Genomic DNA, 18,829 nt, shown 5'->3' with positions numbered 1-18,829 from the left:
TCTATAAAAAATAAAGTCACTCTCATCTCGCAGAAACAAAGATGCTTTCAGATGCTTTTTGTCTCTCGACACCAGAACATTAATTGATTAGAAAAAAAGCATCCGAAAGTGTTGTCAGACAGAACAGTCAACGTGTTGTTTCAAACCGGGTGGAGTGGGCTGATTAAAAGACCTTGTGTGTTTATTAAAATGAAAATAAAGATTAAACTGTAACTGTTTAATGATTTCTGGAAAGAGACATTGCTGTTAAGTTTTTCAAATGTATTGTTTTGGTGCTTTAAAAGTGCCATAAAGTAAAATTACATTGGAAAGAAGGCAGATACGTTTACGGCTCATATCTCCAAAACTATCGGCAACTCTCACAAAAACAAATCTAGATTCATAAAAAGCAGTGACAGGAAGCCATTTTTATTTGAGGGGGTGAACTGTACCTTTAAATTACATTTTCAATGTATGACTTTAATTGTATTTTTTTTACAGTGTGGTATTAGTACTTTTAATAATAATACAGTGTATTTGTATCACGCTTTAAAGGGCACTTAACATGGTACAATCAGAAATGATAAAAGAAACAACAATATAAACAAGAGAGATTGCACAACAATAAGAAACAAAACAAAAACATATATAACATCGCAGGTTTAAAAACAGATTTATCTGAACTCTTCCTCCACCACTAACCACACTTTACTTTAAGAGCTTTACTTTGAAGGGGCGGAACGGAAGTCCAGTGCGTTGTCGTGTGTGTGTGTGTGTGTGTGTGTGCGCGCGTGTGTGTGACTATTGAAGGCGCCACGTCGGCAGAACCAGCAGGGTGAAAAGAGAGCTGCGTAGCTCAGCCTGTAACCGAGAGAGCAGAAGTTAGGAAGCAGCGGATTCATTTGGACTTCAGTTTAGTTTTTAATGCGGTGACAGAAAACCACGAAGAAGAAGAAGAAGAAGAACGAGAGAAGAAGAAGAAGAAGGAGAAGAAGGAGGAGGAGGCATTACTAGTCAGAGCAGCAGGTCAGAAAACACAGTATTTGAGGGTTTGCTTCGGAGGCTGAAACAGAAGCCGTCTCAAGTTTCTCTGCCAGGTGTGTTTGTGGCAGAAGCACTGGGAACAATGGTGAAGGTAAGAACTAACCAGTATCCCTATTGTGTGTGAGCATGAGGAAATGTGTGTGTCTGTGTTTTATTTAAGTAAACCCAGCCCGGCCTGTGTGACCACGCTCCTCAGCTGCAGTGATGATGTGGAACTTGAACGTGGTGTTTTTAACGTCAAAGGTGGCTCCTCTTCCTCCCTGAAACGTGGCCTCCTCTTCCTCTCTGAAGAGTCTCTCTCTGTCCTGCAGCCCGTGAAGGCGTCACAGCTTCCTGACCATGTTACTCAACCTCTCATTTTATATAAAAGCACCTCCTTTTCCCTCTCTGGGAACCAAAGCGTATGCTAAAGAAAAACAGGCTCAACAGTGGCAACATTGATCAAATAACGTGCAGAGCTGGGTCTTAACCCTTTGGGATCTGGGCCCCTTTTTTTGTGGGTCACAAGAAGAAGAAAATGGGGGGTGGGGTGGTAGTTCATATTTAGGATATAGTCTCTTTACACGTTGGCTTCAAGCCTCTACGTGTCATTTCATCATCAAAGCGTCACAGCTCAGCTGCAGTTTGCTGTGAGAGGGAGGCCTTGTCTGAAGGGTGATAAAGGTCATAAAGGTGATAAAGGTCATAAAGGTGAAGAACCACTGACCCACAGGGACCCGCCAGGTGGATCTGCTGCTCGTGTTCAGTGGAGTTACTGCCCGTAAAAATACTTCTTATACTTTATCAAACAAGACGAGTGAAAAGGCTCATGCTCGGTGACTTGAAGTGAAAAAGATTATTTATTTAATAGAATAAAGAGGTCAAAGGCCACATGAATAGGGCTGAAATTAATTAAAGGTCTTCCACGTTTCAACGTCATCTTTACAGCGTTAAAGTATCTCAGATAATTACCTGTTTAAATGCAACGGTGACTCCAGTTGGCGAGACTGAGGGTGTTTTCTTTGTATCTGTCATCCATGAAGTAAATGGATGTTCTTGCACTGAATGTCAGGGCTTGAAATTCCCTTTTTTTTAATATAGATAGATAGATAGATAGATAGATAGATAGATATAATCTAAAAAAATCCAGTGTGATATTTCTGTATTTTATGTTTCGGACTTGAACACACAGCGGTTTATTCAGACTGTGCATACATTTACTAAAGTGACATCCAATAAGTCATGTTGTTTTTTCCACGTTTTGGTTCCAGTGTCGTGCGAATTCGACGCTTTAGTTTCAGTACAGATTAGTTTAGGTGATTCTTGATCCTCAATTCGATGCCACGGTTAAAAAAAACAAAGCTATAAGTCCTTTTTACTCACGTTACTGCCGCTTTTCACCACGAACAACATTTTACATCATCACATTTTAACACATCAATGTTATAATTTACACTTGTCCAAAACTCATTTTTACTGAATGGAGCTTGAACACACCGTAATGAAACTCAATGGAGCCTCATTCCGTTAGCTGTTAGCTCCTTTTCTAGCTCCTTTTAAATTCTGTTTCTCCATAACGACTGTAGAAAAAGGAGCATCGTTTTTCTAAATTTGGACTTAGATGTATCTGTTTAGTTTTGTGTTATTTCCGCGTACAGATGCCCAGAGTTGAGCTTTTCTTCTTACTTTATAAACATGTTTCTTTACACCGCCGTCGTCAAACGTTAAATCGACATTCGGCCTTTTAGTACATGGCATTTGTAAAAAGTTGGAGGATTCACAATATAAAGAGTTGTGCTCCAAAAACACTGGATCCTACATTTCCCACAATGCAGCTGGACAGCATCTTTCACGAGACCCTTCCTGCCAATAAACGCCCAACGTCTTCCACACCTCCAGTTTGTAAGGCGATTATTAGGAATGAGTTTAAGGGGACATAACCCTGATGACATCACTCTGACATCATCAGGGTTATTTAACCTTTTAAAAACAGAGGTATCTTTTTAGGATTCTGCTCGAAATAACTTACCCAAACTAAAAAGGGTGTATCTCTGCAACCACAAGGGCTATTTGAATAATTTTGGTGTTATAATAAAGGCAATGTGAGCTTTTGTTCAGATGTGTACATATTAGTATATATGTTACTGGTTAAGAGTAAATAAAGATTTAAACACAGCAAAAAAAGTAGTTTCGGGTCCGCCTCACCCTATATAGGTGCTTAAAGAAGCTCCCTTTTTAGACGTCTAAATTAATGAAATGCAAAATTTACAAAAGTTGTGGTTGAAAGAAGATTATGAAAACGATATTTGATGTCAGACTTCACATATTTAAGCATGTACTGAATGTATTAAAGGCAGAGAAATGCTGTGAAAGTTGACTTTATTCAGACTAAAAACACTTTTTCTTCCCTGTGTTTTCCAGAATGTGAACAGCGTGACCGTGGAGCCGCAGCCGGGGACGAGCATGGCCCCGGACGAGGCCGAGCCCGTCGACGCCGAGCCTGCAGAGGGTAAGCGGCGAGCTCCCGAGGGTGCTGCTAAGCGCTCAGACATCAGCGGGGGAATATGGTGCAACCCGTGCTCGCTTGTTGCCCGCTGCTATTTCAGAAAGCGTTGGTTTTCCGAGGGGAGTTTGCCTGTTTGTGTAAGAGCGGCTATTTGTGTCGCCGAGATACTTTGCACCAGTTTGGTCTCCTGCTGCTCGACGGTAAACATCTCTGTTGTTCTGTTTTGGCAGTTTGCCCTCCGGGTGAGATGTTATCGCACCAATAACACCCCCAAAATCAAAAAAAAAAAATCAACTGATCCAGATGGAAATATCCTAAGCGATGAAGTTTGGTACCTTCGTGGTTCCCAGAGGATGAATCCTACAAGCTGGTTCACGCTAGGAGCTTCAAAGCTACAAGCCAAGATCCCAAACTGACATCCGACACTTTAAACTTGAGCTTTTCTTAACTTTTTTCATCGCTCCAATCGTGTGTTTTTATTTACTCGGGTCAAAAAAGAAGAAAATGCCGTTAGCAATTGAAATATTTCAACAGTAAGATCCAGTTGAACACACATTTATACTTCCCAGACGATGTAATGATCTAATATTTACTGTATTTTCTTTACTTTTTATCAGGTCCAGTATTTAATGCGTCCTTTTACTTTTGTTTATGTCCAAATCGCGGCAGAACTAATGACATTACCCATCGGCCTCGGCTGTGCTTTGTGGTTTTTAGTGCTAATAAATGAGCCAATGTCAGCAAGCTAACAGGCTAAACGAGGACGGTGAGCAGAGAAAACCAAACATGATACCTGCTGAACATCAGCATGTCGCTAACATGTTAGCTCAAACCGCAGGGCCTCAGTTCGGCCTCACGGAGGCGCTAACGTCGCTAGCCGCTTGCGCGAGTCTCGTTAAACTCGACACATCACACCAGCGGCGAGCTGCGGGGAATCCTTGTTGGGATGGACTTTCAAAAAGCTTTATCTGGAGTTGACAGCAGACGTTAAACAATACCACTTTCGTCCACAGGGGCCGCCAGAATCAACACAATGAGAAGTTCCTTGTAGTCACTTTAAGTAGTAGAGTGTACAGGAACTAAACGGCATAGTTTCTATTGGTTCGTTTGGACAATTGAAGCAACATGGGTCTCATGAATAGTTTTATTTGTTTGTTCTATTGATGCTTCACGTATGTTTGATTTGTCCTCAGACTCCGGGAAGGACCACGTGGTGGCTGCTCCCAGCATGATGTGGCGGGTGGGCGGCGGCCTCTTCAACGTCACCAAGGGGGTGGTGGGCGCCGCGGTGGGCGGCGTGGTCTGGGTCGGCGGCAAGAGCCTGGAGATCACCAAGTCGGCCGTAACCACGGTGCCCATGATGGGCGTGGGGCTCGTGAAGGGCGGCGCCTCTGCCGTGGCCGGCGGCGTCTCCTCGGTGGGCTCGACGGTCGCCAGCAAAGTCCCGTTCACGGCCAAGAGGAAAGACAAGGCTGAGTGAAGAGGAGGAGGAAGAGGAGGAGGAGGATGATGATGATGATGGACCAACAAGGAGAGGCGGCCAGCTGACCTCTGCCTGCCAATCAAAACGCTACACAGTGCCTTCTGACGCCTATTCTCGGTCTCCAACCCGCGAGTCTCGTCACCAATCAGAGATCCAGACTTTGACGCAAACACACTACGTTCATAAAACGCTTCATAATAAGTTCGTCATCTGACTTGCGGGGATTTCATACGTCTGGAAGTGAACATCCGGCTCCAGGCGGGTCACATGACCCGGGATGAATATTGTTTATCTGTTTACAACCCAGACTGAGGCGCTCCGCTTTCTTCTCTTCAGTCTTTAAACCGCGCATATTTAGTGACTTGTTTCAGAATTAAAGTGCTGTTTTAACTCTTTTTCTTTCTCAAAGGTATTGAAATGTGTGCGACAAACAAGAATAGTGTGTTTTGAGGAAAAATACAAATGTTTCTGCGTCTACTGACCTACTTTAAACCTTTGGATGAGCCCCGGGGCGTTCTTGTTCTTCTTCTCTTCTTCTTACCCAGCAGCCTCGGCGCTGCACGTTGGGAACACTTCTCTGAAATGTCTTGGAGACACAATCACAAATACTGGGCTCAGGTCTTTTCCACAGCTATATTATTGTTGAAATGTTTTGTTTTCAGTATGTGTGAGACGTCAAAAAACGCTGCGCTGGACCTTTTAAAAGTTTACTTTTGTTTTCTGAAGATTCAAAGAAACATTCAGCAGCATTTGATCCATCGACGGTTGTTTGAGAGGAAAAGTTCCCGATGTTGTCTGAGCTGCTCGATTCAGTGAAGGTTGAGCTGTACCTTTTTTAATCGGAAGGCGCCATTCGCGAACGTTTATATGCAATATCAGCATTTCAATGCAACATTTTGCCGTGAATGGGAGCGGTTGCTGACGGGACTCAAGTATGTGAATGTCTTGTATGTGTTTTGTTTCCCCAATATATCAATAAAGTAGTTTTGAAGTATAAAGACGTCCGTGTGAAGTTTCCTTACAATCAAACAGAAGTGTGGAATTTCTCATAAATCAATTTCAAATAAGATTTTAGTATTTTTAATCAGCATTGTTTAGGAGCTTCTTTCCATCATTTCTCGACACAGTTTGTCTTTGAGTGTAAATTACCAGTTTACTTGTGAACTGCAAGTTTAACTGCAGTGTTTCTCACAAAAATGCAAAATTGGGTGTCCTTGAAGTCTAAAAAAAACTTGATTATAGTGAGTCAAATTCAGCATGTGTGTTTTTTGTCTTCTTCTTCACTGCCTTTGAGATCTACCAGCTGTCAATCAGAAGAAGAAGAAGAAGAAGAAGTGGCTGGATGTTCATCATGTCGCCTCACAAACAAAAACCTCCATGATGTATATAATGGTAAAAAAGCACACCTCGAGGTGCCTTTTTAATAATAAATAATACACATTGTTTTTACTTTTTACTCGTCTTATTTAAAGCAATACTTGTACATGTTTGTAAATGTGCATCTTTGCGTTGTGTTTGAGGGCCGGATGAGAAGATTCATATCGGAGTCTGTGCGGTGAAGATAAAGCTGCGGTCGGTGTTTCATCACATTCTGAGTCCAACAGGAAGTGTGACTGAAGTTACTTTGCATCAGTTATTGACGCTATTAATGGTATAAATTCAGTCTTAAAAACGGTTGAAAGAAAAGCCAAGTGATGATATTTAGTGTTCATCTCCCATGTTTCATTCTATGAGCTTCTGTTGACCTCTGGTAGATTATTTTGGGTGGATTCTGTCTTCAGAGAATGTGAGAGATGCCAAGTTGTGATTGCTGGTTGCAGCAACTCTCCGGTCAATTTAAGCCCAGTTTTACAATAACTGACCAACACACAATTGTTAAATACTGAGGCTGCAAAATAGAGACGTGTACCAATATACAATACTTTCAATCAAGCAAAATACTAAATAAAAAAACACACAGAGGTAAAAGAGTGATCAGCAAGCCCTTGAAAATGTTTCTTAATGAATACCAAATAAACTTGTGGTAATCGTTAAACATTCACGTGTGCACAAAGAGATTGAGAGATTCAAACTGTTATGTTTCAGAATATGAATATGTTTTATTGGGTTTAAGTATGTAAACACAATTTTAATTTAATTTATAACTTTAAAAATAGCAATAATATACGTTCACTGTGTTTGTTTCTGTGTCATTCAGAAGGAACAAAATGTCCTCAAGTCAGTTTTGGGACGTTATCCAGCTCCAACCAGATCCAGCTGTGCGTGGCTCACCGCCACGTGCCACCACTAGAGGGCGGTGGCGTCCCGCCAGCGCTGTTTGACCTGCTGGAAAATGAGGCGACGAGGAAGAAAACCCGGAAGTCTGAGGTATTTTCTCTGGGGGCTCCACATGTATCCTGTACGCGTGTTGTTTAATGTTAGGAGATAAATATTAAAGCTGTGAAACGTGAAATGAAAAGTGGATAAGTCTTATAGTTCGTTAAAGGTAAGATATTTTATTTCGGGTGGGTGTTTTGATGTAAACAGACACATAAATGTCATTCAACGCAGGACTTTGTCAAATCTTCCTTTCGTGGAAACTTTAAATAATGTTCTTAGTAATTAATGTATGTATCCAACATGGCAACACACGTATTTACTAAAGTAAACAGCAGCCTGGACGTAACGTCAGGCCTAATAATCAGAGACTTTATTATAATATATACTATATATAATATCACAATGTCTGCAGTATAAAATCACAACAACACAACAGTGAAAAACACAACAAAAACACTTTTCCACCAATTGTGTAACTTCTTTTTATTCATGTTGATATTAAGACATTTTTATGTTATGATTAAAAAGCAGATACATATTTTTTCGTGACAGTCAGCAACAATGATGGAAAAACATCATGCCACTTAACATACACTTTAACTTTAACACACGTCCCTTTAACATACACACATTGACGTTATCTGTTTGTCTGAGCACTTTATCTTATACTTGATTTAAATATCATTGCACTGTTGTTGTCGTTGATTGTTGTTTGTCTCTATTCACGTTTTATGTCTAATGTATGCACCTTCCGCCGAGCAAAATTCGAGAGACAGCGAGTGCGATCACTGCGATCAAAAGCTGACAAGCTGAGTGGGTGGAGCCAAATTTCCAACAGGTCATCTGCCGTTAATCAGTTTTAGGATCATAGAATGGAGGAGCAGCGGGTTTTTTTCTTTTGTCAATCCTAAGTGTACAGATAGATAGATTATTTCATTTTGTTTAACCTTACACCACTTGGGGCGTAGGGCTGTTGTCAATTAGGCAAAAGGTAAATATAATCAGGAGGATCAGTAGGACAGGTATTGCTGTAATGGCAAGAGCAAACCGTTTTTGAATGTGTGATAACTCATGATAACCTGTGATAATAAACATTATGATTTATTTTAGTCTACGGTTTAGTAAAATGGATTATGACAGAGAACGTCTCCACATCGTTAATTGTACGCATCTCTAAACTGAGCAAACAGCAATGTAGTGGCCTTTTTTTGATAGGCAACGGGTCACTACATATGATAACACGCATTTAGTGTGTTAACATAAAACGGAAGAAGTGTGGAGGCGGTTGGAGTGAAGAGGAGAGAAGAATCGAATTCCGTACACAATATAATAGCTTACAATCGCTGTATAGTAATAGTGTGATGATAATAAAAACACACAAAATATTGTAGCCTGCTGTGTATTCGTGTAGTAGTATTTGTGTAGCAACATATACAACGTAGGCTATAAAACAATCAATACATAGTAGTGACTTTAACAAAAATCCAATGTTATCTTACAGCCACTGGGGGCGAACGGGGGAGAACTTGTTCGGACACGTGTTCAACAAATCCCTGTCCCGTTCTCTGGTGTCTCTTTCGATCTGTTGATACATATTCCATTGCACCATGACACCATAGCATCAAATCAGCAATGTTGAATCTACTTGTATCCAATTCATCTTGCATGCTTGGTGACAGAACAACACAGGATACCACATGACAGGATAAGACAAGACGAAGTCTTGACACGAACCATCGACACGACCACGGTCAAAACCTGTTTGCTTCCCGTCCACAAACTTTTTTTATATGTTGTTCTACTAACTATGTCATAATCACACGCTCTTCAGTGATGACTTGCATGACAGGACACCTACTTTTATGTAACACAATTAAGTAGGAAATGACATTTGGCACGCAGGCTATTTATGTAGGGTACAACAGATGTCATGTGTACAGAATGAACAATTCTGTTCATTCAATGAATATGACAGAAATGATTAATATAATAACTAGTAGGCATGATGAAAAAGTTACAACTACCGAAAATACCAGCAGCAGTGGATATAGTAGAATAATAATGATAATAGAAACAGTACGTGTATTTCCAATGCTAATAGTAATAAATAACAAGTAATAATAACAACGTTAATAGCAGTAGGTGTTGGCCCGGACCAGGATCCAGATATAACCACGGTCCATGTAAACCATGGCTGCCGTTGTCTGACAACTACTGGCACCTCTCTGAGCGCTGTCACTCCAAGAGAGGTGTGCATGTTCAGGTTTACCTGGTGGAAAGATTATTCCAGTGTTTAGCTTAGACCAACAGTGCCGTCTCCTCAAAGTAGTCTCATAATGGTTGTATAACAGTATGACATAACATGGTAAAATATATGTGTTTTTTTTTTTATTAAAAAAAGGTGGGTACATTATACATATTATGGTATATAAGTGTAATATATTATGAAGTGATTATTATTTATTTAACACACATAAAAAAACTCACACTATCTATCTATCTATCTATCTATCTATTTATTTATTTATTTATACCAAAAACCAGCAGCTCCGCCATTCTATGATCATAAAACTGATTTACGGCCGCTGACCTGTTGAAAATGTGGCTCCACCCACTCAGCTTGTCAGCTTCCCGGCGAGTGACGCTCGCTTGCCGCTGTTGAACGGCGACACGTCGCAGACACGCCGCAAACTCGGCACGCCTGCGCAGACACGTCGCAGTCGCCGGCGAGTCGCCGCAGACACGTCGCAGTCGCCGGCGAGTCGCCGCAGACACGTCGCAGTCGCCGGCGAGTCGCCGCAGACACGTCGCAGACTCGGCGGCTGGCCGACGCTGCCGCACGCTTGCCACTGGGTGCCGGTGCCACAACGAGGTGCTCGGCCTTACTGCAAAATTCCTCGTTTGTGTAAACATTCCTGGCAATAAACGGATTCTGATTCTGATACATGTATCTTAAACATATAATGTTTCCTTTCATTAGTAAATGTGTGTGTGGTTTGCTTGCTGTTCATCAGACTGCTGGAAGATGTCGAGTGATGCTGAGGCTGCAGAGCTGCTCAGCTTCTTGAGCCCCGACATGCGGCCGGATGCCAAAGGTCACACCACCGAGTACATCCTGGGAATGTCTGGAAACCGGTACGATGATGATGTCATTATATCCACATTACTGAGCATTATTTATATAAAAAAAACTTAATTGTGGCATTTTTTGGGTGGGTGAAAAGCACAAATAGTCAAACACACTGAGGTAAGATAGAGATATTCATTAGTTAGTCAATTCATCATATGCTATCGGCCCATGTCAGATAAATAAACTGCTATAATACCACCTCAACATGACCACAGACCTGTTCACCACATTATCATCACATCTTAAGGTCATACGGTGCAGCATTCTAACGCAGATATCAATCAAATCATCAATTAAAGCGCGACTACGCTGACTATATAAAATAAACTGTTTCATGTGTGTGATTTCTCGTGCAGCAAATTTCCAGTGACTGTATTTTCTTTTGGTGTTTGTTTGTTTTCAGGGACGGTTGCCGCTTCCTCCGCTCTAAACCAGACCTTCTGGTTGCTCTGTTTGCTCTGACGTCTGACCCCTCCATTGCTATCGTGAAGGACTGTTACCACATCCTCATCAACCTGTCAGCTGACGAGACTCTGCACCAGGTGAGCCGTCCTGCTCGATCAGCAGAATCACGTCTTAATTTACAGTTTTTAACGATGAATTATTAGCTCGACTGTCCCAGAGAGGCCGTTGTGATGACGTTCAGCCTTCAGAGATGTTGTGACTTCAGTGTTTACGCCTTCTTTGAAGACAAACAGTTGTTCTTGGTTGCGTCTCATGCAGGTTTTAGTGGCCGAGGTCAAAGTTCTTCCAGTGTTGTTGAAGAGGCTTCTGGATCCAGAGTACATGCTCTCTGATCAGATCTGCACCATCCTGTCCAACCTGACCCGCCTCGTCAAGACCTGCAAGACCGTGTTCAAGGTGAGTCCCGCCGATGCCATGCAGGTCCACGAAGCCTCTCGGGTCATCAGAGCGTTGCTGATTCCGCGTTTTCCTCGCTGTTTCAGGTCCTCCAGGAGGAGGTGGGTCTGGTTCAGCTGGTGGACATCTTCTGCACCGAAGGCTACAACAAGAAGGCAAAGCTCCACTATCTGAGTCCGCTGCTGTCCAACCTGACGCAGCTGCCCGAGGCCAGAACCTTCATGCTGGACAAGGACAGGTGACTGATTGCAGGAACTGGCGTTTACACAGAGGGGAGATCTGCCTCGCCCAGTTTAGGGAATTTTTCAGAACTGATGTTTTTGCAAGATGTGTAAAAAGTGGGCATTTCTTTATCTATACAGCGCCAGTAAGAATTTAAGAAAGAGGAGATTCATTACTTCCACAAGCTCGGACAAATATGAGCTGATCTGAACCATGCATCAAAAAACAAAGCATATGTTCTGCTTCAAGTCTATTATTCTTCCTCTTCACATTTGTACATCGGTAACTGCAGGGGTTATTGGTTGACCCACACTAAATAATGTGCCTGAACGCATCATGTGTGGACTGCAGCTGTCGACATGCTGCTTTAATCGGAGGGCATGAGTCTAAATCGGTCGTATTATTTGGTTTAAGGGTCATTCTGAAGAAATACAACCCAAATATTCACAGTTGAGTCAACTGAAGTCTAGACATTGACCTCATTTGCTGCTGCAGCGTGTTGTACTTACTTCTGTGTGTGTGTGTGTGTGTGTTGCAGGTGTGTAATCCAGAGGTTGTTTCCCTTCACGCAGTACAAGGCGTCGGTGGTGAGGAGAGGCGGAGTCGTAGGGACGCTGCGCAACTGTTGCTTCGACCACGGTGAGACACACACTTCATTCACGCCACCGATCGGACAGCCGTGTGACGTGAAAACGTTTCAAATGCATCCAAGAAGCGCTCGAGACGGCCTTAAAATACGAAGCCTTCTTATCGGATGTAGAGTGTGTAAACGCGTCCGTCTCTTTAAGACGTCATTTCTGTCCGTATCTGACAGACAGAATGGTCGATCCATAATGACTAGATTCATAACCAGGTTGGTAAATTGTTCCTATTGAATCATTTCCATATGAATTGTTGAAGGAGTGGCTTCAAGAAAAACAATGATTCATATCCTAAATAAAGGAACTCATTTTTTCCCCTCTTTTCTGAAATCAGATAAATTAAAGAGATAAATTTAAGCCTCATACTGAATCCTAAAATGATATTAATTACACCGAAAGAAGAGAGAGATTCTCCGCCAGGTGTCGGCAGCGTCTTTGTCTTGTCCTCCCATTGGTCCACCGGTCCAACGTGACCTCTCCTCCCTCTGCAGCCCATCATGAGTGGTTGCTCAGCGACGCCGTGGACGTCCTGCCGTTCCTCCTGTTGCCGCTGGCCGGCCCCGAGGAGCTGACGGAGGAAGAGAACGAAGGTGTGTTTGTAAAAGTCAATTCAGCGTGTCGTGTTTTAGACGACTCCTCTGGTGACGTTCTCTCTATTTAGAAATACCCTGAAAAGAGCCGAACCATCTTCTGACGAGTGTTACCTTGGTATCAAACCCCAATGTTTCTTCTCCCGCTGTGTCTTAGAGCTCTATTGTTGTAGAGAAACTATTAAGCACACGTCAAAGAGCCTCTCACACACACACTGTAGTTTACTTCCACAGTGAAATCTATACTATAGTAGGAACCAATGGGCGTGGGGCTGAGTGGGAGGTATTTCATTGGGACACGCCGGCTGTGGCTAACAGACGTTGATGTGTTATGTTCAGGTCTGCCTGTGGACCTGCAGTACCTCCCCGACGACAAGAAGAGAGAAGACGACCCCGACATCAGGAAGATGCTGCTGGAAACACTCCTACTGGTACGACACGTTAAATAAACACACACACACACACAGAAGCATGTTTTTCATGCTGCACACTTTGTCTGTTCTGCAGCTGACGGCCACCAGAGCCGGCCGGGACATAATGGCGGCCAAGAAGGTTTATCCAATCATGAGAGAGTTCCACAACTGGGAGAAGGACGTCCACGTCACTGCAGCCTGTGAGAAGCTGGTCGAGGTAGAACGACTTGATCCTGTCTAACTAAACTAGTGATGATCCACGCCAAAGAAAGACGAAGCTCTTGTTACTCTTTGTGCTTTGACTGTGACGGCCGAACAACGGCTAACGAGTAGTTTTTTTGCTTGATAATAAGATAAAATATAATAAATCTAATCATACTGTGTTCTCCTTTTGCGCTGCTGTCAATCTAATACATTAAAAACACAGACCAGATCATTTATGTGCTTTGTGCTGCTGCTTTTTAACTTAAAACAGAAACACAGCTGTTGTTTTTATGTTTTATTATATTTCATTATGATTCTGAGATCTCTTGTCTGAGATCTCAGGAACGCCTTGGAAGGAATTTCTGCAAATTTGGCGTGAACGTCCACCTAAACGCTAAGATTTAGTGGTGAAAGGTCACTGTGACCTCACTAAAAAGATTTTTGCCAAAACTAGATAATGAATACATTAATTATGACAATTTCCCGCAAATGTCTAACAAGATAAAATAAAGAAATAATTACATTTTGGACAAATATGGATATAAATGCAATATGACAACATTTTATTTAATCCAAACACAATTAACAGAATAATTCAACCATGACCTGTTTTGTGAATGATTTAATTAATTAATGAAGACCTCCCTCTGATGGCTTTTATCCTTAAATCAGACGGAACAGATTATTTGACTTTTCCGCCTGACGACGTTGTGAATCAGGAACGAAAAACACAACAGGGAGAGCAACAAGTCAGCCGTAACTGAACAGATCCTCATGGTAGCTTTAAACTAGGTGTACCTAATAAAGTGGCCCCTGTATGCTCACGTCATCCCTGCAGGTGCTGATAGGAGACGAGCCGGAGCAGGGGATGGAGAACCTGATGGAGGTCGACATTCCTGAGGACGTGGAGGTGAAACTGAAGGACGCGGACGCCAGAGAACACCAGGAGCTTGAGAAGATGAGACAGGAGGAAGAGGAGGAGGAGAGGAAGAAGAAGAGGGATGCAGAGGAGACAGACAAAGAACAGGAGAGTGGACTGATACGGTAAAGCCGGTTTTTAGGCCTCCATCATCTGCTGCATCCGTTTGAAGTGAAGGCTTTTTGTCATTGGGACAGTTCAATGTTTATTATTCAGACATGACGACAAAGAGACAGAAAGAGCCACGCGGCTCTGTGGCGCAGAGGAAGTGACATCATCAGTGACATCACTGCTGAGGTTGAGAAGAAGAGGAGAGTTTCCTGTCTCACGGGCTGCGTCAGTGAGGGATTATTAAATTGATCTCGCAGTTGAAGCCTGAAATAAAGTTTAGAGCGCGAGGGATCATCTCCGTGCTTCATCGTCAATTTCATCATCATCATCATCATCATCATCTGCGGAAGTTTACTGATGTTCAAGGTTGTTGTTGTTGTTTTCCTCCTGTGTCAAATACCACGAAGGGGGGAAACTAAAAAGTAGAGATGTATCTGACATCAGATGAATTCCAACAACTTAAAACTGACTCATTCACAGCATTTCCTGATTTTATTATTATTTTTATTAAAAGATCATGAATGAAAAATTTATTACAGGCTGACGGAGAGCTCACTCTCTGGAGTTGTTCACTCCTTAGCACTCTTAATAAAAACACTTGTTTGAGGTCTGACTGCATTGTTTTATGTTTCATATTCCAGCTCTTTATTGAAACTTTCCCTCAAATAGAAATATTCCAAACGTCTGCCGCCTCGTTTCAAACTGACGTCAGATCTAGTATTTTAAATAAAGTTCTGTGAGGTTATTTTAATGAGTGTTGTGTGACTTATTTTAGGACTGAAAGGAAAGAAACACCTTTAAAAACACGTGAATATTGTTATAAAACGGCTGCTGATGTCCGTTACATCCGTGTTCGCTGACTTGTCTTAATATATTCTGGTGTCACAATGAAGAGAATATTATCTCTCGTATTATCGCTCATCAAGTAAAATAAGAGTTTGCAGCTGTTGCCGTATTGAGGAGATGATCCGCGGTGCTATTACATGATCCTAAGAGTCTGAACTCACCGTTCTGTTATTATTTATCTCTATGCATGAGGTCTAGCGTAGCGCTGCAGTTGTTATCAACACAATTGGATTTGCTAATTAATAATGCAGTCGTTTGTTCCGGGTCTGATGAGTGAATTAATTTCAAAGTGGAATCAAAAAGGAGGTTCGTTCGTTATTCTCTGGTACTCCATTTAATTCATGCATTACATTTAGTTTCCACTTGCACATTTATAATTTTCCGTTTACCAATGAGTCTCATTTTATGTGTTTAATACTTTAAAATGTACAGTTGCAGTTTCATGATCACTGCAATTTACACACGTTACTACTTTAGAAACCACCTACACTTTGCAGATTATCCAGTAAAAAGTGTTGTATCATCAGATAAAATGACCATTAACTGACTCTAATTGTTGGATACATTTGCACCTGAAGATAAAAGGTAAACATGTAAAGGTCAGCTAGTAATTCTGAACATTTTTATGGACTTTCTATCTTTTTAAAAACACGTTCTGCCCAATTTAACCCTTTAATTCATCCACATTTTGTGGTAAACATATTGAATAAGAAGATATTTCAGATAAAATGATTTTACCAGTCTGATGTGAATCTGCAGCTTCAGTTAGAATACAAATTTAAAAAAGACTAATTCACCTTGAAGTGTTTTTCTTCTGCTTAGTTCATTTCTTTTCAAGAGGAGCTGCAAATGTAATTGCCTTCTGACACTGAAAGCCTTGACCTGATTTCTGGTCATATTTTGCCCCAGCGTTGACCGCTGTGGAGTGACGCAGGTTGACCAGAAGGGGGCGTCAGAGTCACTCTGATCTGGAACCAGCAGGAACTGACTCCTCTCTGGGGAAGTGCTAAATAAACAGAAAATGAAGAATGATTGTTGTATCTGACAGTGTGACTCCACATTCAGTCAGAGATGAAAGTTGAATCACTTGAACTTCAGTGCAAAATAAGTTTGTTTGTTTGTTTTCGTCCGTTTTGTAGTTTTCTGAGTCAGAATTCTGATGAATTCTGATCCTTTCTGGTGGGAACGGCTTCAAGACAGATAACTGCAGTGAACTTTACCTTGAGAATGAGACTCAAGATAAAACCAAGAACTGTGTGTGTGTGTGTGTGTGTGTGTGTGTGTGTGTGTGTGTGTGTGTGTGTGTGTGTGTGTATTGTGTTCTTCTGTCCTTGTGAGGACTAGTTTGAATTTTTGAAAAGTAAAGACCTTTTTGTTGTTGTTGCAAAGAGACAAATGTGTTTAATAGTAAAGATGGAACATTGGTAAATGAGGATTTTAAAAAAAGTTACTTTTGACAGTTTTGTTACAGTTTTCAAAAGTGAAGACATTGTTGAAAAGTGAGGAATTTTTTGCAAACTACTTTTGACAAGTTGAGATTTTTTTTGGGGTCAGCTGCAGAAAACAACGACAGTTTGGCAAAGTTCTCATAGCGAGGACATTTTAAAAATGTGAGGACATCTTGTCCTTGTGTGTGTTGATCAGGTGTTTCTTTATCAGCGTCTCTGTGAGTTTTTCCACCTCGACACACAAGGTCAGACTCAGTCCAGGAGGGAAATGGTCTCGTTTCCTTAGAATTAGCTCTGTGCCTTTGAAGCCCTCTGAAGTTCAGAGTCCTCCACCTCAGTGGGAAGTTATCCTTCCTTTTGTCTGTGTTATTTGTCAAGTGAAAGGGAGAGGACAGAGCTACGTCAGAGGAATGGCTTCTTCCCACATGAGCTCTGTTGTTTCTGTGTGTGTGAGGTGCTCTCTGAATCAGCTGCTTCTCCTCAACAACTAAATCCTCAAATAAAAGCACATATTTGTAGTTTTGGTGAGACATCTGCAGAGGAGCGACGGAGACGGAGAGACTGGAGAGTGCATGTTGAGACCCAACACACTGCTGCATTTTTCTGTTCATTGGAGGGAGAAGACGGGCAGGAACAGAAAGAAGGCTTGTGTGGAGCGGACGGCTCTGACGTCACCGGCCCTTTGAGCAACGGAGGCGGGCCTTTGTGTCCCGGCCAGCCAATCAGACGCGAGGGTTTCCTGTTTCACTTCCTCGTGTGTATCCTCAGCCTACAGACACACACACACACACACACACACACACACACACACACACACACACACACACACAGAGACGTGTCCCTCTTAACGGATGTGCTGTTATTGTGTGGTACATCTGACTCACTTTCATCACAGCTGGAAATGAACTGAGTACATTTACTGTAATACTACTGTCGTACTACTGTCATACTACTGTTGTACTACTGTCGTATTACTGTCATACTACTGTTGTACTACTGTCGTATTACTGTCATACTACTGTTGTACTACTGTTGTATTACTGTCATACTACTGTCATACTACTGTTGTATTACTGTCATACTACTGTTGTACTACTGTTGTATTACTGTCATACTACTGTCATACTACTGTTGTATTACTGTCATACTACTGTTGTACTACTGTTGTATTACTGTCGTACTACTGTCATACTACTGTTGTACTACTGTTGTATTACTGTCATACTACTGTTGTACTACGGTTGTATTACTGTCATACTACTGTTGTACTACTGTTGTATTACTGTCGTACTACTGTCATACTACTGTTGTACTACCGTCGTACTACTGTCATACTACTGTTGTATTACTGTCGTACTACTGTTGTACTACCGTCGTACTACTGTCATACTACTGTTGTACTACTGTTGTATTACTGTCGTACTACTGTTGTACTACTGTCATACTACTGTCGTACTACTGTTGTACTACTGTTGTACTACCGTCGTACTACTGTCATACTACTGTTGTATTACTGTCGTACTACTGTTGTACTACCGTCGTACTACTGTCATACTACTGTTGTACTACTGTTGTATTACTGTCGTATTACTGTTATACTACTGTTGTATTACTGTCGTACTACTGTTGTACTACTGTCATACTACTGTCGTACTACTGTTGTACTACTGTCGTACTACTGTTGTACTACTGTCGTACTACTGTCATACTACTGTTGTATTACTGTCGTACTACTGTTGTACTACCGTCGTACTACTGTCATACTACTGTTGTACTACTGTTGTATTACTGTCATACTACTGTTGTACTACTGTTGTATTACTGTCGTATTACTGTTATACTACTGTCATACTACTGTCGTACTACTGTTGTACTACTGTCGTACTACTGTCGTACTACTGTTGTACTACTGTTGTATTACTGTCGTATTACTGTTATACTACTGTTCCTACACAAATATCTGACAGCTGAAGTTACTGCCTCCTTTGTGATAAAGCTTTCACATGTAAAACGTGCGTTAAGGCCGAGAGATATCATGCAAATGTTTAAACTGTGTTTTATTGTTAGTCATTGAGTGCATCCTTCACTACTGAATAACTTCCTTTTCCTGCTGCTGACTCGGCTCGAAGCTTTT

At 41.7% G+C, this 18,829-nt stretch overlaps 2 protein-coding genes across 2 annotated transcripts; both read left to right on the top strand.

Annotated features, from left to right (window-relative positions):
- Nucleotides 1-788: 788 nt before the first annotated feature.
- Nucleotides 789-5,982, top strand: LOC306736489 (transmembrane protein 263). The gene is made up of 3 exons (XM_079218134.1): nt 789-1,114; nt 3,424-3,511; nt 4,702-5,982. Exons 1-3 carry the CDS (start codon nt 1,106-1,108, stop codon nt 4,986-4,988), a joined length of 384 nt encoding a protein of 127 aa, XP_079074260.1. The 5' UTR covers nt 789-1,105; the 3' UTR covers nt 4,989-5,982.
- A 1,406-nt stretch (nt 5,983-7,388) lies between these two features.
- hgh1 (HGH1 homolog) lies at nt 7,389-15,140 on the top strand. Its single transcript, XM_079218404.1, has 10 exons — nt 7,389-7,476; nt 10,325-10,445; nt 10,844-10,982; nt 11,164-11,301; nt 11,388-11,539; nt 12,062-12,162; nt 12,656-12,754; nt 13,094-13,185; nt 13,262-13,384; nt 14,210-15,140. The coding sequence occupies exons 2-10, from the start codon at nt 10,336-10,338 to the stop codon at nt 14,417-14,419; spliced, it is 1,164 nt and encodes a 387-aa protein (XP_079074530.1). The 5' UTR covers nt 7,389-7,476; nt 10,325-10,335; the 3' UTR covers nt 14,420-15,140.
- The last annotated feature ends 3,689 nt before the right edge of the window (nt 15,141-18,829 follow it).

Source organism: Taurulus bubalis, assembly GCF_910589615.1.
Source record: "Taurulus bubalis genome assembly, chromosome: 5".
Classification (NCBI taxonomy): Eukaryota; Metazoa; Chordata; class Actinopteri; order Perciformes; family Cottidae; genus Taurulus; species Taurulus bubalis.
This window is presented reverse-complemented; position numbering and strand designations above follow the sequence as displayed.

What these genes read in the sequence shown, in the direction of transcription:
- hgh1 (XM_079218404.1), top strand. Translation starts at nt 10,336, where the DNA reads ATGTCGAGTGATGCTGAGGCTGCAGAGCTGCTCAGCTTCTTGAGCCCC. An exon ending in CTGACGAGACTCTGCACCAG is followed by an intron (nt 10,983 to 11,163) that starts GTGAGCCGTCCT and finishes CGTCTCATGCAG; the next exon opens with GTTTTAGTGGCCGAGGTCAA. An exon ending in GACGGAGGAAGAGAACGAAG is followed by an intron (nt 12,755 to 13,093) that starts GTGTGTTTGTAA and finishes TGTTATGTTCAG; the next exon opens with GTCTGCCTGTGGACCTGCAG.
- LOC306736489 (XM_079218134.1), top strand. An exon ending in CGACGCCGAGCCTGCAGAGG is followed by an intron (nt 3,512 to 4,701) that starts GTAAGCGGCGAG and finishes ATTTGTCCTCAG; the next exon opens with ACTCCGGGAAGGACCACGTG.